We start from the raw sequence: 16,342 nt of genomic DNA, 5'->3' as shown, positions 1-16,342 counted from the left end.
AGTAATTACAAAATAGGTAATTGTTATTAGAGAATTCAGCCATGGGGATATAGGTCAGAATGAGAAAATACCTTAAAGAAGTACAGAGTAATTCTTAATTATTGTTAGAGTTTCTGTGGCCCTGTAATTTTCAAACCAGAAGCAACAAAATAAAACTGCTTACAGAATTTGAAAGTATAACTCAAAAATTTTTATTACCTAGAGAATCAGTACCTCAGAATGTTAAACAACTTTGACATGTGCACCTTTCGTAGCACATAAGATGTCCAAGCGATAATCAATTTCCCTCGAAGTGTTCTCCGTCACTTGTGGTGTAACTGTTTCGATTGCAGCAACAATTCTGGTCTTCAGTTCATCAAGGGAGGTCACAGGGGTCTGGTAAAAAATGTCCTTCATGTATCCGCACAGGAAGAAATCATGTGACATAATATTGGGTGAGCATGAAGACCACAGAATCAGACCACCCAGGAAAATGCAAGTCAAGAAATTCTCGGATAATAAGAGCCCAATGTGGCAGTGCTCCATCTTGTTGGAACATCACATCTGGCTGATGATCTTCCAACTGGGGTGATAGATATAGCTGTATCATGTCCAGATAGTTCACTGCTGTCACTGTTTTTTCCACAAAGAAAAAGGGCCTCAAAACATTCGAACATGACAAAGCACACTGGATATTCACCTTTGGATTATCTTTTTCAAATACTCGAATGGCATGAGAGTTTTCCGATCCCCATATTCTGTAATTATGATGATGATTTACCCTCCCTGATACACAAGATGTTGCTTCATCACTAAATATCCATCTCTGAAGGTAATTTTCATCAGCTTCGACTTAGACAAAAATATCTATTGCCTGACAAAAATATCCATTTTGTCCTAGATATTTGGTCTAAGACAAAATATCTAGGACAAAATGGAAATGGTGGGGTTTATTGTCCAGCTGTAAAGCCTGCACAATCTGTAGTTTGTAGGCATGGAGTTGAAGGCAGTTATGAACAACCTTCCACACTGTCATTTGTGGTGTATCTAACTGCAAAGAAGTTTGTCTAGTTGATTTTTGTGGGGTTCAATAAAATGCTTCCTGGATTCGATCAAAATTTTCCTGCAAAGTGCTTAGTCTTCTTGCTCCTATTTGGTGCTGAACACTACCAGTCTCTTAAATTTCCTTTAACCAGCACAACAACATTGGATACCAGTGAAGGCTAAGAAGTGCATGGGGGGAATGTGTTTCAAATACTAAGTACCCTGAAAGTCAATAAGGCAGTGGGACTGAATGGCATTTCACCATGTGTTTTAAGAGAAAGCACTAAGGAATTAACAGCTTCATTGATTGATCCTGTTGTTCAGTGAAAGTCTAGCTAATGGGAAGGTGCCCAGTGAGTGGAAGAATGGTATGATAGTGCTATCGCATAAGGATGGTGGTGGTGGTGGTGGTGGTAGACAGCAGGTGTCAAACTATAGTCCAGTGTGTATATCTTCTGTAGTTGTTAAAATTTTGAAGAAATTGGTGTGATATCATAAGCAAAATTTGGTACATGAGGGTAATATTTATGGTCGGAAATGACTGAAAGGGAAAAAATCAATCAATCAAGAGTAATATTATGTGTGAAGGTCAGTATGGATTTGTTAAAGGGCATCATGGTTCAGTAATTTGCTTGCCTTTTATAATAAAATGATGAGAGCAGTTTATGGGGGTGAAAGGCATTTACAACCATGTTTTGGATTTTGTAAAGGCATTTTCTAGAATACCACATGATAAGTTGATACTTAGGTTGCAACACATCGAGTTAGATATAAGATTAGTGAAATGGATTGGAAATTGGTTGTCTGACAGACATCAGACAGTTGGTGTATGGGGAAGCAGTGTCAAGGAAGAGAAAGATCACAAGTGGGATTCCACAGGGATCAGTACTGGGTCCTTTACTTTTTTCAAGCATTATATCAATGATATTGTTACTAGGTTGTAGGGGTATATTCAGTTATCTGCAGATGATGTGAAGCATGGATCCCATTCTCCTATTCCTCCACTTCCTCTAATATAATGATGTTGATGTTCAATAGATAACAAACATGTCCGGGGATAATAATTAACTAACTAAATTTATTTATCTATTAAATTATAAGGGTAGAATTTCATGTTGGTTACTACTGTATCTTTTGAAACACAAAGAAATGCACTAAGCAAATGCAACACCAGCATGAAGGCAAACAGGCTGATGTCCTCTGTGGTGTGGTGATATTATTTTGCTGAAGATCTCAAGATGATGTTCACACAGATTTTCGATAATGTGAGGCAGCTGAATTTATTTAGATTTGTTTATTATTATTATTATTATATAGTATCTCCATGGAGTCCAGAGACTCATCATGGTAGATGCAAACCAACTATTATACACACAAAAAACCTATTCTCCTTAAACTCATCAACCCCTCTCCCCAACTAACCACACTCATACACAACTGCCATGGATTGCCTCTAGTTCTCTGACTACTTGTCACATATTGGAAAATTTCCTTTGCATCAATTTTATAAATTCTTTCTAATATTATTATTATTATTATCATTATTATTATTACCCCAAGACCTCATGGAGTCAAAGACTCATCTGGGAGGTCCTTTTATCACACACACATCTCATCATACCGTGTCTTAAATGCACTCAAACTCCTTGCAGACACCACACTCTCAGGCAAGGCATTCCAATCATTCACAACTCTGCACGAAAAAAACCTGCCTCTCACTCCCCTACTCACACCCTCTTTATACAGTTTCCAGGGATGACCTCTGGTTCTCCTCTGATCTCCCACTATTCTCTATAGAACTTCTCCACCATTGATCTTATAACAACCCCTTACCAACTTGTAGGTCTCTATCATATCTCACCTCTTCGTCCTCTTCATCAGACTCTGCATTACATCTTCTCAATCTTTCCTCATACTCAACATTCCAGAGGTCAGAAACTACCTTAGTCAGTCGCCTTTGGACCCTTTCCAACATCTCTTCATCTGTCTGAAAACCAGGTGACCAAATCTGGGCACAATAGTCCATGTGTGGCCTAATCAAAGCCTTATACAATGGAACAAGAATCTCCCTACTTCTACACGTCAGTGTCCTCCACATCATTCCCAGAAGTCTTTGTGTTGTCTTCACAATTTTGGCAATGTGTCCCCTAAATTTTAGATCCTTATCCACCATCACCCCCAAGATCTCTTATTTCCTCTACTTCCAACAATATATTCTCACCAAGCGTAAATTCTGCATCCCATCTTTGTTTTCCAAATTTTAAAACCTTACATTTTGCAACATTGAACTCACATCCCCATTTCCGTGCCCAATCACTCAGTTTATTCAAGTCTTCTTGCAAGGCCACAACATCTTCACCACTCTTTATGGTTCGTCCCAACTTTGCATCATCTGCAAACAACTGAATATCTCCATCCAAATCTTTGCCAATATCATTAATATACAAGTTAAACAGTAATGCCCCTAAAACAGACCCCTGAGGCACTCCACTAGCGACTTTCCTTTTCCTGGATATCGCACCCCCATACACAACTTGTTGATACCTATCAGATAGCCAGTCTCCAATCCAATGCACTAAGCTGACAGTCAAACTAGAGCAGATGGGGTTGGATATAAGATTAGTGGCCAAAAAGGCAGCTGCCATGGACACAACTAGGTTTGCGGCGCAAAACGTAAAAAATAAAAATAAATAAATAGATATAAAATTCCACTATTTTATATTGTATTTTTAAATTTCGGCAATACGGTGCTTTAGATATATACAAATTCTGCAACATACTGCAACTCATTTTGATGGGGTTAATAGTAAGTATTTAACATATTGCATTTAGTAAAATTTAGCTTGTTACATTTAAATTTTTCAAAATTTTCATACCCTCGTTACTGTACTGTTGAGACCTTCAGCAAGATCACATGACTACACTCATAGATGGTGCCATTTAGGACTGTAGGGTCCTTCCTTCTAACACTCATTCTGGGTTTGCCATTGTGCTGGTTTGCATACTCTTGCTTAGTATATTTCTTTGTGCCCCAGATGTGCCTTAGTGACCAAGACACAATATAGGCCTAATAATTTAATAGTAAATAAATTTACTTAGTTAATTATTTATTATCCAGATATATGTTTTCTTTTTCTCCTGTAAACATCAACATGAGCAATAATCAACATCTAAGCATCCATACCAGATTCCTCTTGTATCGTTCCACCAACAGGGTATGAAACTTTCCATTTATGAATTCCAAATTTCACCTGACTTTCCAGGAATGTGTTAGCAGAGCTAATCTCAGGTGGTATGGTCACTTAAACAGAATGGGAGACGAAAAATTCTTCACAGTCACAGACAATCACTGTAATCAGTTGATTCGACAAGCAACCAACTACAAGCCATCAGATCACTTCAAACATAAAAAAAAAAAAAAAAAAAAAAAAAAAAAATCAGCTAATGCCTTTTTATTCCTATATACAGGGAGTAGGTGAGGCCGTTTTTAGCCCTATCTAACTTTTGGAGACTGAGTGGGCAGTTCAATCTCCACTGGTACCCCATCAGAGATAGCTGGCCCAAGCTATTACTAATTAAATGGCACGCAGTGAAGAGAGACGACTTAACAAGTGCCGGCATCTCGTGGTCCCTAACCCTAACATTTGTATCTAATGTCTGAAATAATGTGGGTTCTACGTCGATTTTCTTGAGTTTATGGGATGAAAAACCCGAGTTTCCGGGAGAAAAACCCGCTTACCCGTGCCAGAGATCGACGATCTCAGGAACCGGTCAAAAAAAGGCTTAGAAAAATTTCTTCTAGTCGCCGACTAGATTCGAAACCAAGAAGTCTTCCTTCATGCAGTTAAGCGCCTTGGTGTGCAAACGCCACATCCAGTGAGCTACACAGGCTCCCTACACTTCACTTCACTTCAAACATAGAAGACCAAAATCCTTGACTGCAAAAGAAAGCTGAAACTACATAAAATGCTCACAAAGAGCAGGTAAAATACCTAAACTAAGCCTCTCACCCCACAATCAAGAACTCAGATAAAGGGATGAAGAGTCAAGGACTCAATCCATCACCCAAAGAAGTTCATAGTTCACCTTGGTATCTCTTCTGGGCCTGGCTCCCACTGATGGCATTTATTCATGTTTGTCATTGGGTTTGCTTATTTTTTGGGGAGTATAGATTTTCTATACTCCCCAAAGTGGCAGGTTTTTGCCTGTCACTGGGTGGAACCACCACTGAGTTTCTTATACTGAAATAATTCAGGTAATGAGTATACTAGTGATCCTTTGGGGTCACTCAGTGCAATTAAGAGTTGTCTTGGAGATCACTCAGAGTTTTTGGAGAGGCATCCCTGCACTTAAAAATACCTCAATAAAGGTTGAAACTGGTCTGGGTAGAGGTCCTTCCCATAATGTATAGCATTATACATGTCCATAAAGACACATGCATTGCATTATGGGATACTAAGGCAATTGATGTGAAGTCATCAGCCTCTATATATGAGTAGCCCAGTTGTTAAGTTACCTCACATGAAAACTTTGTTTGTTGATAACATATTTTAAAATAATGTTGATAAGATGTTTTACAAAGTTTGTTTGTAAAATATCTTACGCTTGTATAAAGGATGAAACCAAGAGTATAATTTCTTGACATTTTTAATTTATAGTTTATGAATTAATACACTATTTTTACTTATATTCAAATTTAATTTATCCTTTTTTTTTTTTTTTAACAAGTGTTCCCAGTCTTGTGGTGAAGGTTTTCATTTTCGCACTGTCACATGTCGAGGAGGTATAGTCTGTCATCAATCTACTGAGCCACTGTCACTGAAAGTATGCAGTTTACAGCCTTGTCAAGAAAAATCTGTCAATGCTAGTAGTGATTCTACAAACTTAACAGAAAATTTTGTTGTCAGTCCAGATGATTTCACATTCACTTCTCCTGCAGATGTATTTATAGTTCATTCTAACACAACATCAGATGATTCTTCAAAAAGTAATCCTAACAAACATAGGCATCATCATTATCATAAGGGACATCATCGTACAGACCAAAATAAAAATATATCTGAAAGACCCCATGCTGTTGCAAAAGATTTTATATATATTCCATTTTACGAAACAGATGATCCTCAAAATAACTTAGTAATATTAAATGAAATAGAAAACAACAATAATTCTGTAGGCAAGATCAGGAAAGAACCAGAAGTAATTCCTGAAGAAAAGGAAGGAAAAGTTCCAGAAACAAATGGATATAAATATGAATGGAAAATTGGAGTGTGGAGCAAAGTAAGTATTACACTTTTATAGCTTAAGTAAAACTACTGGCATTTTCTAATTTCTTATGAATTTAAAATCCTCCAATTAAAGAAATAGTATGTTTTTCCTGAATGCTTGCCACTTCTCATTAGGATAATCAGATACTTCCAAACAAAAAGTAGAGTTTTTCTTTTACAGAAAACTAAAAATTAGCATCAGTTAATCAACAACAAACTGTTTTTATATTTTTATACCGATGAACTTTAAAAGTGTTTATTATTATTATTATATAGGTGTCCTCATGTAGTCAGAAGACTCATCACAATAGAATTTTTATTACTGATATGTTATTAAATAACTGATGAAACAATAATATGGGATGATTAATCAAGTTTTCCTGTTATATATTCCATTTGTTCTAAGATTTCATGAGCTCAATAATATCTATCAACAAACTCAGATAAATGATAATAAATCAATTATCTATAGATCAATAATCTAAGAAATTATCTCTCAGGAAATATTCAGTTGTTTGCTGATGATGCAAAACTGGGATGAGCAATAGTTAATGAAGGTGATGTTGAGATCCTTCAGATGACTTCAACAGACTGGCAATATGAGCAAAGGTAAATGGCTGCCAGTTTAACGTGCCCAATGCACTTCAGAAAGAAGAAATCACAAGCTGTGTGCAATATCAGTGGTAAATTTCAGGAAATTGATGAGGCCAGGGACTTGGGATGATTGTACAGAGGGAGTTGAACTTTAGTGGGCATACTGCAAAGATGACCAAAACAGCACATCAGATTATGTGGTTGTTGTTGTGGAACACACCAACAGAGATAAGGAGGTTATTGTACCTCTTCATAATGTTTTAATTAGGTCACATCTGGACTACTGTGCATATTCTGTGTGTATGAAGAAGTGGTTAGGAGAATCCAAAGGCAAGTAACAAAGATCGTGGCAGATCTGTGGAATGCTCCCTATGAGAATAGATTGAAGATAGGTGAAAAGGCTAATAAGCAAAAAAAGAGGAGACTTGATAAGAGCATGTAAGTTATTAAATGCGTTTTATAGAATTGCCACTGAAAACCTTTTTCAGTACATGGAAGGAAGAAAGAGAATAAGTGTCACCCCTAGAAATTGTGTAAGAATGCAGTTAATAAAGATGTTGACTAGATTTTTTGCTTGAAGGATGGTGAATGAGTGAAATGAGTTATCAGAGGTGATTGTGAGTGTATTGTCAGTGAATTAGGGAATGTGAATAGTAACACCAGTGGGTTAATAATGGGTCTATTATTTATATTTTTGCTTGAAAAGTTGTGAATGACTTGAATGGTTTTTCAGAAGTGGTTTTATGTGTTCTGAGATTGAATAACTTTAAAGAGAGGAATGATAGGTGTGTCACCTGTGATGAATCCAAACTCTATGGAGATGCCTATGCAATAATAATAATAAATACTGTGAAGATACTGTTATATTTAGAATTTTGGCTATCTTTTCAGAGGTATTCCAGACATAGGAGGATGTAAATAGTTTTTCTATGATCTTGTTCGTCAAGAGATTATAATAAATAATAATAATAAAGCAGCATGAAAAGTTAAGTAATGATAGATTGAACTGTCAGAAAAATGAGAATAGTGTGGAAAAAAGTAACCAAAAATGGATAGAAATGGCAATAATGATAGTAATAAAAACAGAGTGGAAGAACTGGCAAAATGAAGAGTGCATAAATCATGTGAAGGACAATGTCTACAGAAGCTAGTGACCGATGTGAATGGGTAGGAAGATAAGTAGTAAGATCTTGTTGTTGTTGTTATTATTGTATGGAAGTATTCAAGATAATAGTATTGGCATTTGTATCTGAGATGAGGTATTTGTCAGAAGTTACTACTTCCTAGTTGGGGGCTAGTGCAGGCTACCATCATTACCCAAAGTTCTATGTCTGTAGATCTGTGGGTTTACAAAGCTTATTTGCCTATTTTTGAGGGATGAAAAAAACCTTAGTTTCTGGGAGAAAAAATACTCCACCTCTGTATGAGGATGGCTAACTTACCTTTAGTTGAAAAGACTTTATAAAGATTCCTTACATTATAGATGAGAATCCAACACAGGTCTTTCTGACCAAAGAGCTTCATCTATACTTACTGAGCTATGGAGGCTCCCGAAGTAAGATGGAAAAAAAAAAAGTGTCAGAGCATGATTATTTGGTATTGTATTCAATCATTGCAGGTGTGTAAATAGCAGGATGCATAGAACATCTTTCCAGGTGCCACAGTGAGGCAATTCACTAAGCACTACATGTAAAGAATGAATGAGCATCAGAATCAGTGGTAGTTGTGAGCAGAAATGACTTGAAAGGCACAGGAGAGAATATGGAAAGGAATTTAAGGAAATTGTTGTGGGAGGTGAAGAACAGTAATGTTGTTGGAAAAGTGATTAGCATGCTGTCCAAATATGATAATAGTGAATTGAGAGAGAGAGAGAGAGCAGAGATAAGGAAGGGCAAGATGGATGCATGCCCACACAATTCTTAGCAGACAATTCATTCCGTTAAAATTCTTCATTGATAATTTATTACAGGAAACATTCTTTGTGTGAAAAATGCTTTGCAGGGAAAATTCTTTGCAAAAAAATTGAAATAATATTCAAATCATGCACTATTTTATTCTATATAAATATTTTATAAACAAATATTTTATTCTATATAAAGTGAAATTAATATTTTGTATTTTACTGATCAGTTTCCTGATTTTGGTTTATTTCTTAAAATGTTAATTTTTTTTTCTTACTTAGATACTACAAGCTTTGTAGAACAGGATATTAACTTTTTATAAAACTGTGATAGGATAGTTAGCGAATAATGGAAATGGAGATATTATTATTATTGTTGTTACATGATCCATGGAGTTGGCAGACTCAATGTGAGAGTTTCATCCAACTGACAACATATTTATCATATAGAATCTTAAAATCCTTAACACTCCTTACATTAACAACATATTCCAGTAATGCGTTCCATTTACAATTCTGCATGTAAAAAATCTACTGCTTACATAACTTCCAAGGATGACCTCTGAAAGTTATGCCCCTCTTGCCTTCTACTTTTTATATAATCCCCCCCCCCCCCGATTAATCTGATAAAATCCTCTCAGTAACTTCACCGTTTCTATCATATCACCTCTTTTCCTCCTATCCACCAAACTCTGCAATCCATATTTTCTTCAGCAACTCTCCATAGCCAACATTCCAAAGTCCTGATATTGTCTTAGTCACTCATCTCTGGCCTTCTCTCTCTCCAAAGTTTCCACAGCATGTTGAAAACCAGGTCACCAAATCTAAGCACAATAGTCCAAGTGTGGTCTGATCAGTTCTTTATAAAGTGAAACAACTGCTTCCTTATCCCTACATGCTAGAGCACTTCTTATCATAGTGGCACTGAGATGTGCAGTCTTTGAAACACTTTCAATATGCCCTCTAAACTTCAGTCTAGTCAACCATCACTCCCAAATCCTGAAGCTCATCCACTTCCTGCAGTATGTCACCATCAACATAGTACACAGCCTTGTATTTCTGCACTCCAAAATACAACAGCTTGTACTTATTAATGTTAAAACTACAACACCACTCCTTTGTCCAAGTCAAAAGTCTATTCAAATCTTCTTGAAGAGAATTAACATTAGCAGTGCTACTTATAATTCTCCCCAACTTCGCATAATCAGCAGTCGGTGTGTTGTTTGTGTTACAGTTACACAGGTCAGATGGACAACTTCTATGATCTTAGTTGGAGCCATGAGCTGCTTGATTATTGGGCTGAACAAGATGGTGATTGGAATTTGACAACAATCCTGGAAAATAATCAGGAAATTGAAGTTTTTGTTCCTACTGCATCCAGAGGTGCAGCATGTTTATGTCTTTACAAATTGGAAATATCTTAATTACAATCGTTGTAAAGGACCTGATGGATGGTGAGCAGAGCGAGTGTGCTGAGCACAAGTTGAATACAAGTGAATTGAGGGCAAGGGGATGAAGAAAAAGTTAGTGTAAAATAAAGCACAAATGTGTTGATAAGATCAATGCATCTGCTCTAATGAAAGCTCATACAGTAGCAGAAAAAAACAAACAACAAGCAAAAAAATGAATTAACCGATATGTATGTGCGTGTGCTAATATAGTACATAATCCAAACAGAGACATGGGATGGAAAGTCCAAATAATTACTGATCATCTGAAAAGTATAAATTTTATATATCACTTGAGAATGATTTTTGTAAATATATGAAGAGGATATCTTAGCAAAATTTGCAAAAAGAACTAACAAAAGTCATCTTACTTTGTATGGATATAATAGATCCTGGTAAAAAGTTTTTATTTTCAAATTTTATTTTTTTATTTTTTAATGTGACTCCTGCCCACAAAAAGTTGTAAAGCATGGGTGAGCTATTTAGATGAGGTGTTTACTCACTTTAAAATACATTGAAATAAATCCTGAAAATTTAAAAGTTTTCAGGGTTTAAATAGCATTTATGAAATTACTGAGAGGGGGGGGTTGCAAAAACTGTATCGTGAAGTAAATGTCACATTGATTACCTGTCTGCATTTGTTATCTTTATCCTTTCTAGAATGTACTCTTGGTGTAGTACAACATGCTATTTTAGCCTTCTTATTCTTAATGTGCTTTTATGCTTTGGGTGGACTAAGGATTTTAATTATTCTTTATATATACATATATATATATATATATTGTATTTATTTTTTATATGGCCTAGAACTCTGTTCTAGAGATCAAACAGAATTTTTGAGCCACTTCAGGTCTCCAGTAAGCAAGAAAACTGTGTCATATTAGGCAATGAAATCTCTGGACTGAACGCCATCACAGACATCTGTGGCTAGATTTGAACCTGTGACCTGTTTGGAGAGCAGATATATTAATCACATGGGCCAACCAAGCTAGCTAATTATCAAAGTTGATTTGATTGTTCCTCATATAAGCATACAGAACTTTTCTGAAAAATCTTGATTCACTTGTTATGATTTTTCATGTTCTATTGCTGCGTTGGCATTGGTGTAGATGATGATGATGGTAGTTGCAGTTCATTATTGTTGGTGGATTTGAGTGGTGGAGGCGGAGAGTTGTGAAGAGGTGCCCTCCCTCGATGAGTCTTTGGGCTCCCTGGAGGTGTCACGTAATAATAATAATAATAATAAAAACAACTGAAGATCCCCAGTCAGGACACATAATTTATAAATAAGTTAAACAGCAAGGGCCCAAGAACAGAACTCTGGGGTGGTACACCACTGGTTACCCTCCTATTTTTGAAACTCTGCTTCATCATATACAACTTGCTGGTATCATTCAGAGAGCCAATCTGTAATTCATCTAACAAATATACTATCAATTCCCATCCACCACAGTGATGGTGGATGGGAATTGATATATGATCATATATGTAGTGATATATGATCCATGCCCACAGCCTTATTAATATCTGACCAAATCAACACCTGATACACCTCTGATTTTTTCACTTCCAATTCTTCTAATACTTGCCTTCCTTCTATATATTGCACGTCATCATTTACATCAGTATGATATATCCTGATAAAGTGCTCATTCAATACATCCAGTAACAACCTACCATAATTTTTCTTTCTCTTGCTAGCCATATAGCAGAAAAATTCCTTTGAATTAACCTTCATCTGACCAGCCATTCTCTTCTCATACATCACCTTTTCTTTTTTTACCTTCTTGTCACCTTCCTAGCCTGCGCTCTATACTCTTCACAGATTTGATCACCACAACTGTCTTATACCTCCTCCATAGTCTTTTCTTTTCCAGCACAGCTTGCTTGATTTCACCTTTCATCCATTTCACTCCTACTCTATTTACTCGCTTAACCCTTGGTATGCAGTTATATGTTGTTTTCTGCACAGCTCATCTACCCAACATATTGATGTTAATTTACCACAGAGCCATCCATAATTACCTAGTGATTATGAGGTACAAGTACCTCATAATCACTCTCACCACCAATTGAAGTGTTAATAACTCATTAACAACTACATCTTGTGAAGTTATGACCAATTCTAAAGCATTAAAGAGTTGCTTCAGTCACATGCTGCTTAAGATATGTATCTCTCAGAAATTCAACAAACTCATTCACCTTGTTTTCTCATACATCACCTCCTCCTTCCATTGTACATTCCTGTAATTAAAGTCTCTCATCAGGATCACCTTATTTTTACATGCCCAACCAATTAAAATTTGTCTAAACATTTCACAGTCAATATTCTCTACAATGTATGGCTTATAACAGCATCCCATCAAATATACTACCTGTTACTTTCAATCTATGCATGCATACTAACTTCCACACTTCACACTTTGTGGATGCAATTCCTCTCCATTAACACCATCTCCCCTCCCTCCCGCCTCTTTTTACCTGCCTATCCTTCTGGAAAATTATATATAACTGCATTTTCATTCCTGACATCATATTCTCCTCAGACAACCAACTTTAACTTATACCAGTTATCTTTGGGCATACTAACTCATTCAACACAACAAACTCAGCTCTCTTATTTGAAATACTCCTTACATCTGTGTACAAACATAACAATCCCTGTGTCTTTGAGGCCATTCTACCAGCACCAATATTCTTTATTCTAGTTGCTATACCACACCTCTCTCTCTTTGGTCTAACCACTCACGTTTCCCTGATCCTGATTCTGATTTCCATTCATACCTGTCTCATCTTCATCTTTGTGCATTCCATCACCTTTGCTGTAGACCAAATCTTCAACCATATATCTATCTTCCTCCTGTCATACAATCCTTTTAGTTGTGCTATTCTGCATTAAAAGTATACTTTGATCATTTGCTACATTAACTATTTGATCCTGTGCTTCTCAGTAAATAGTAGCTTTTCTAAATGTCAAACACCAAGCTTATTCAAATACAACCCATCTACTTTAAACCTTCCAACTTTCCTTCATATTCACTCCATAGATTTACAAACTGAACCTCCCTTTTCCTCTCACAGTTCAGCCATCTTACTATTCATTATCTCTGCAATCCTTCTCAATCCACTATTTTCATGTCTGGGCAACATGCTAATGACTTCCCCAACAACATTTTTATCCTTTACCTGCTCCAACAACTTCCTCAAGTCTCTATCAAAATTCTTTTTTTTTTATTCTCACCAACTTTAGGCGTATTGACTAAATCAATGCAACAAACTCAGCTCTCTTATTTCGAATACTCGTTACATTTTTGTGCAAACATAACGTTTCATCTTTGAAGCCATTCTACCAGCACCAATCATTTGTACCCACAACCATTACTAATTTTGATGCATGCTCTTTCCTTCTCTGCAATGCGCCAGTTATTTGTTTCATTGTTCCACTAAGAAATCATGGGTAGAGTGATTAAGAATCATGTGGATGTTGTGGCCTTACAGGAAGACTTGAATAGATTTTATGAGTGGGCAACAGTATGGAAGTGTCAGTTCAATGTTGCAAAGTATATATCTCCATCCAAGCAAAGAACCTCCTCCTTATGCACCTACTAACACCATCCTTATACAGCTTCCAGGGATGTCCCCTTGTTTTACTCCGTTCTCCCATTTTATGAAAAATTTCTTCCACATTAACCCAGTAATAACTTTTACCAACTTAAATGTCTTAATCATATCCTCTCTCTCCTCTACCTGTTCACAAGGTTTTGCAGACTGCATTCCCTCAATCTTTCTCATATCCTGAGGACCATTTACTACCTTAGTCAGTCTTCTCTGGACCCTTTCAAATATATCCTCATCACCAAGAAAACCAGGTAACTAATTTCCCCTATTCTAGAAAATTATTTTGTGGAAAGATTTGAACAACATATTCTCAATGCTTTTTCACCATCTCTTTGATACAGATATGTTGATGACGATATGATTTTTGCTGTGTTGAACTCTTCCTTGTCTGATCTGCATGAGTCTCTTCAAAAATTAATTCAGTAAATCCAAGAATTACATTTACACTTGAAGTGGAACATAACTTCTTCCTTTTCAGCTCATTTTTATTCTGCATCAGTCTAATAGCAATCTACAGTTCACCACATACAATAAACCAACTCACTAGTAAATACATTAATACAGCTTCACATCATCACCCCTTTCAGAAATATAGTGTGCTTATAACTTTGGCACAGAGCTCATATGGTTTGTTCTACTGATTCTCTTTTAAATAATGAACTGTCATTTATCAGAACTACTTTCATCTCTCGTGGTTACAATTTATTGATAAAAAAAATACTGTTGTTGTTGATGGTGGATGGTAGATTATTATTATTATTCAGGCCTCCATGGAGTCAAAAGACTCTTCGTGGGAGGTCCTTCCTAAGAAACACAAAGTCTATCAAGACTCATCGAGGGGAGCCCCCCCCCGAGAAACACAAAGTCTATCATACCACTCCTTAAACTCTGTTGTTTAAGGAGTGGTATGATAGACTTGACCGTTCTCGCTCTCACCACTCCATCAGGCAATGCATTCCATGGTTCAACCACCATCCATGCAAAGAAACCACTCCTCACCCTCTTGCTCACAGTTTCCTTTCATAACTTTCAGGGATTGCCTCTTGTCATCACTCCTTCCCGCTGTTCAACCAAGCGAAAGAACTCCCCAGTGTCAACCCTGTAACCACCTCTCAACAGTTTAAAAGTCTCAATCATATCACCTCTCCTTCTTCTATCCACCAAACTCTGCAGTCCACATTCCCTCAGCCGATCCTCATAACTAACATGGTACAGTCTTGAAACCATCTTTGTTATCCGCCTTTGTACCCTTTCCACAGTTAATTTATCCCTTCAAATCCTGGGGACCAAATCTGAGAACAATAATCTAAGTGTGTGTTTGATCAGAGTCTTATACAACAGAATGATAACCCTTTTATCTCTGCAGATCAGTGTCCTTCTCATAATTGCAGCAATCCTCTGTGTTACCTTCACCACCTTTGCAATATGTCCCCTAAATTTCGGGTTTCTATCAATCATCAACCCCAGATCTCTTGTCTCCCCTACTTCCTCCCATAGAGTATGCAGCATCCCATTGATGTTTCCCAAACCTCAAGACCTTACATTTTGCTGCATTAAACTGAAACCCCCATTCATTTTCCCATCTATCTAGCTTATTCAAATCCTCTTGCAGGGCTACCACATCTGCACTATTACTAATAACCCTTCCCAGCTTCGCAACATCTGCAAACAACTGAATATCCCCTTGCAATCCATGGATAATGTCATTGATATAAAGGTTAAAAATTATAGGTCCCAGCACTGAGCCCTGTGGAACCTCACTTGTAACCTTCTGATACCTATCAGACAGTCAATCCTGAATCCAGTTGACCAATCTGACATCCAGACCCATGTGCTGCAACTTAAATATCAGCTTATCATGTGGCACCCTGTCAAATGCTTTAGCTAAGTCTAAGAAAATGGCAGTATATGCCTTTCCTTCATCTAATGCTCTTGTAATTTTATTATAAAAGGCTACCATATTGCTAAAACAAGAGTGCCCCTTCACAAATCCATGTTGACTCTCATGGATAACACCACCCTTATCTTCCCAATGCTGTATACGGTCCCTCACTACTTTCTTCAAGATCTTAACTACTGATGAAATGCAAACTGGCCTATAATTAGACACTTCCAGTCTACTACTACCCTTATGCAATGTCACTATCTTATCTTCCTTCCATTCCATGGGCACCTTTCCTGCAGATAGACTTTCATTGAAAAGCCAGGTTAAAGGCACTGTCAGTTCCCAGCACATTCTCTCAAAACTCATGGTGAAATACCATCCAGTCCCACAGCTTTACTGACATCCAGAGTACTCAATGATATAATCACGTAATCACAAGAAAGATATTTATTTAACCAAATATTTCGGTCTGGAAATAGCAGACCATCGTCGGTGGTATTACAAGAACAGTTTAAAAAATATACAAGCTAGAATACTAACAATAGATCGTTGAAATTAGAACATGCCGCGTGATGTTATATCACTAAGTATGAAACGAAATATTTTG

At 36.7% G+C, this 16,342-nt stretch overlaps 1 protein-coding gene across 1 annotated transcript in view; it reads left to right on the top strand.

The window, feature by feature from the left end:
* LOC150100575 (A disintegrin and metalloproteinase with thrombospondin motifs 6-like) overlaps positions 1 to 16,342 on the top strand; it is a 563,262-nt gene that overhangs the window by 437,083 nt on the left and 109,837 nt on the right. Inside the window, exon 21 of the mRNA XM_090402125.1 lies at positions 5,752 to 6,303. Coding sequence (XP_090258251.1) covers positions 5,752 to 6,303 — 552 coding nt within the window. The remainder of the gene's footprint in view (positions 1 to 5,751; positions 6,304 to 16,342) is intronic.

The sequence above is a fragment of the Typopeltis vanoorti genome, chromosome 12, assembly GCF_054136105.1.
Source record: "Typopeltis vanoorti isolate ZY-2024b chromosome 12, IOZ_Tvanoo_1.0, whole genome shotgun sequence".
Taxonomy (NCBI): domain Eukaryota; kingdom Metazoa; phylum Arthropoda; class Arachnida; order Uropygi; family Thelyphonidae; genus Typopeltis; species Typopeltis vanoorti.
Note: the sequence above shows the minus strand (reverse complement) of the source record. Positions and strands in the feature narration are given on the sequence as shown.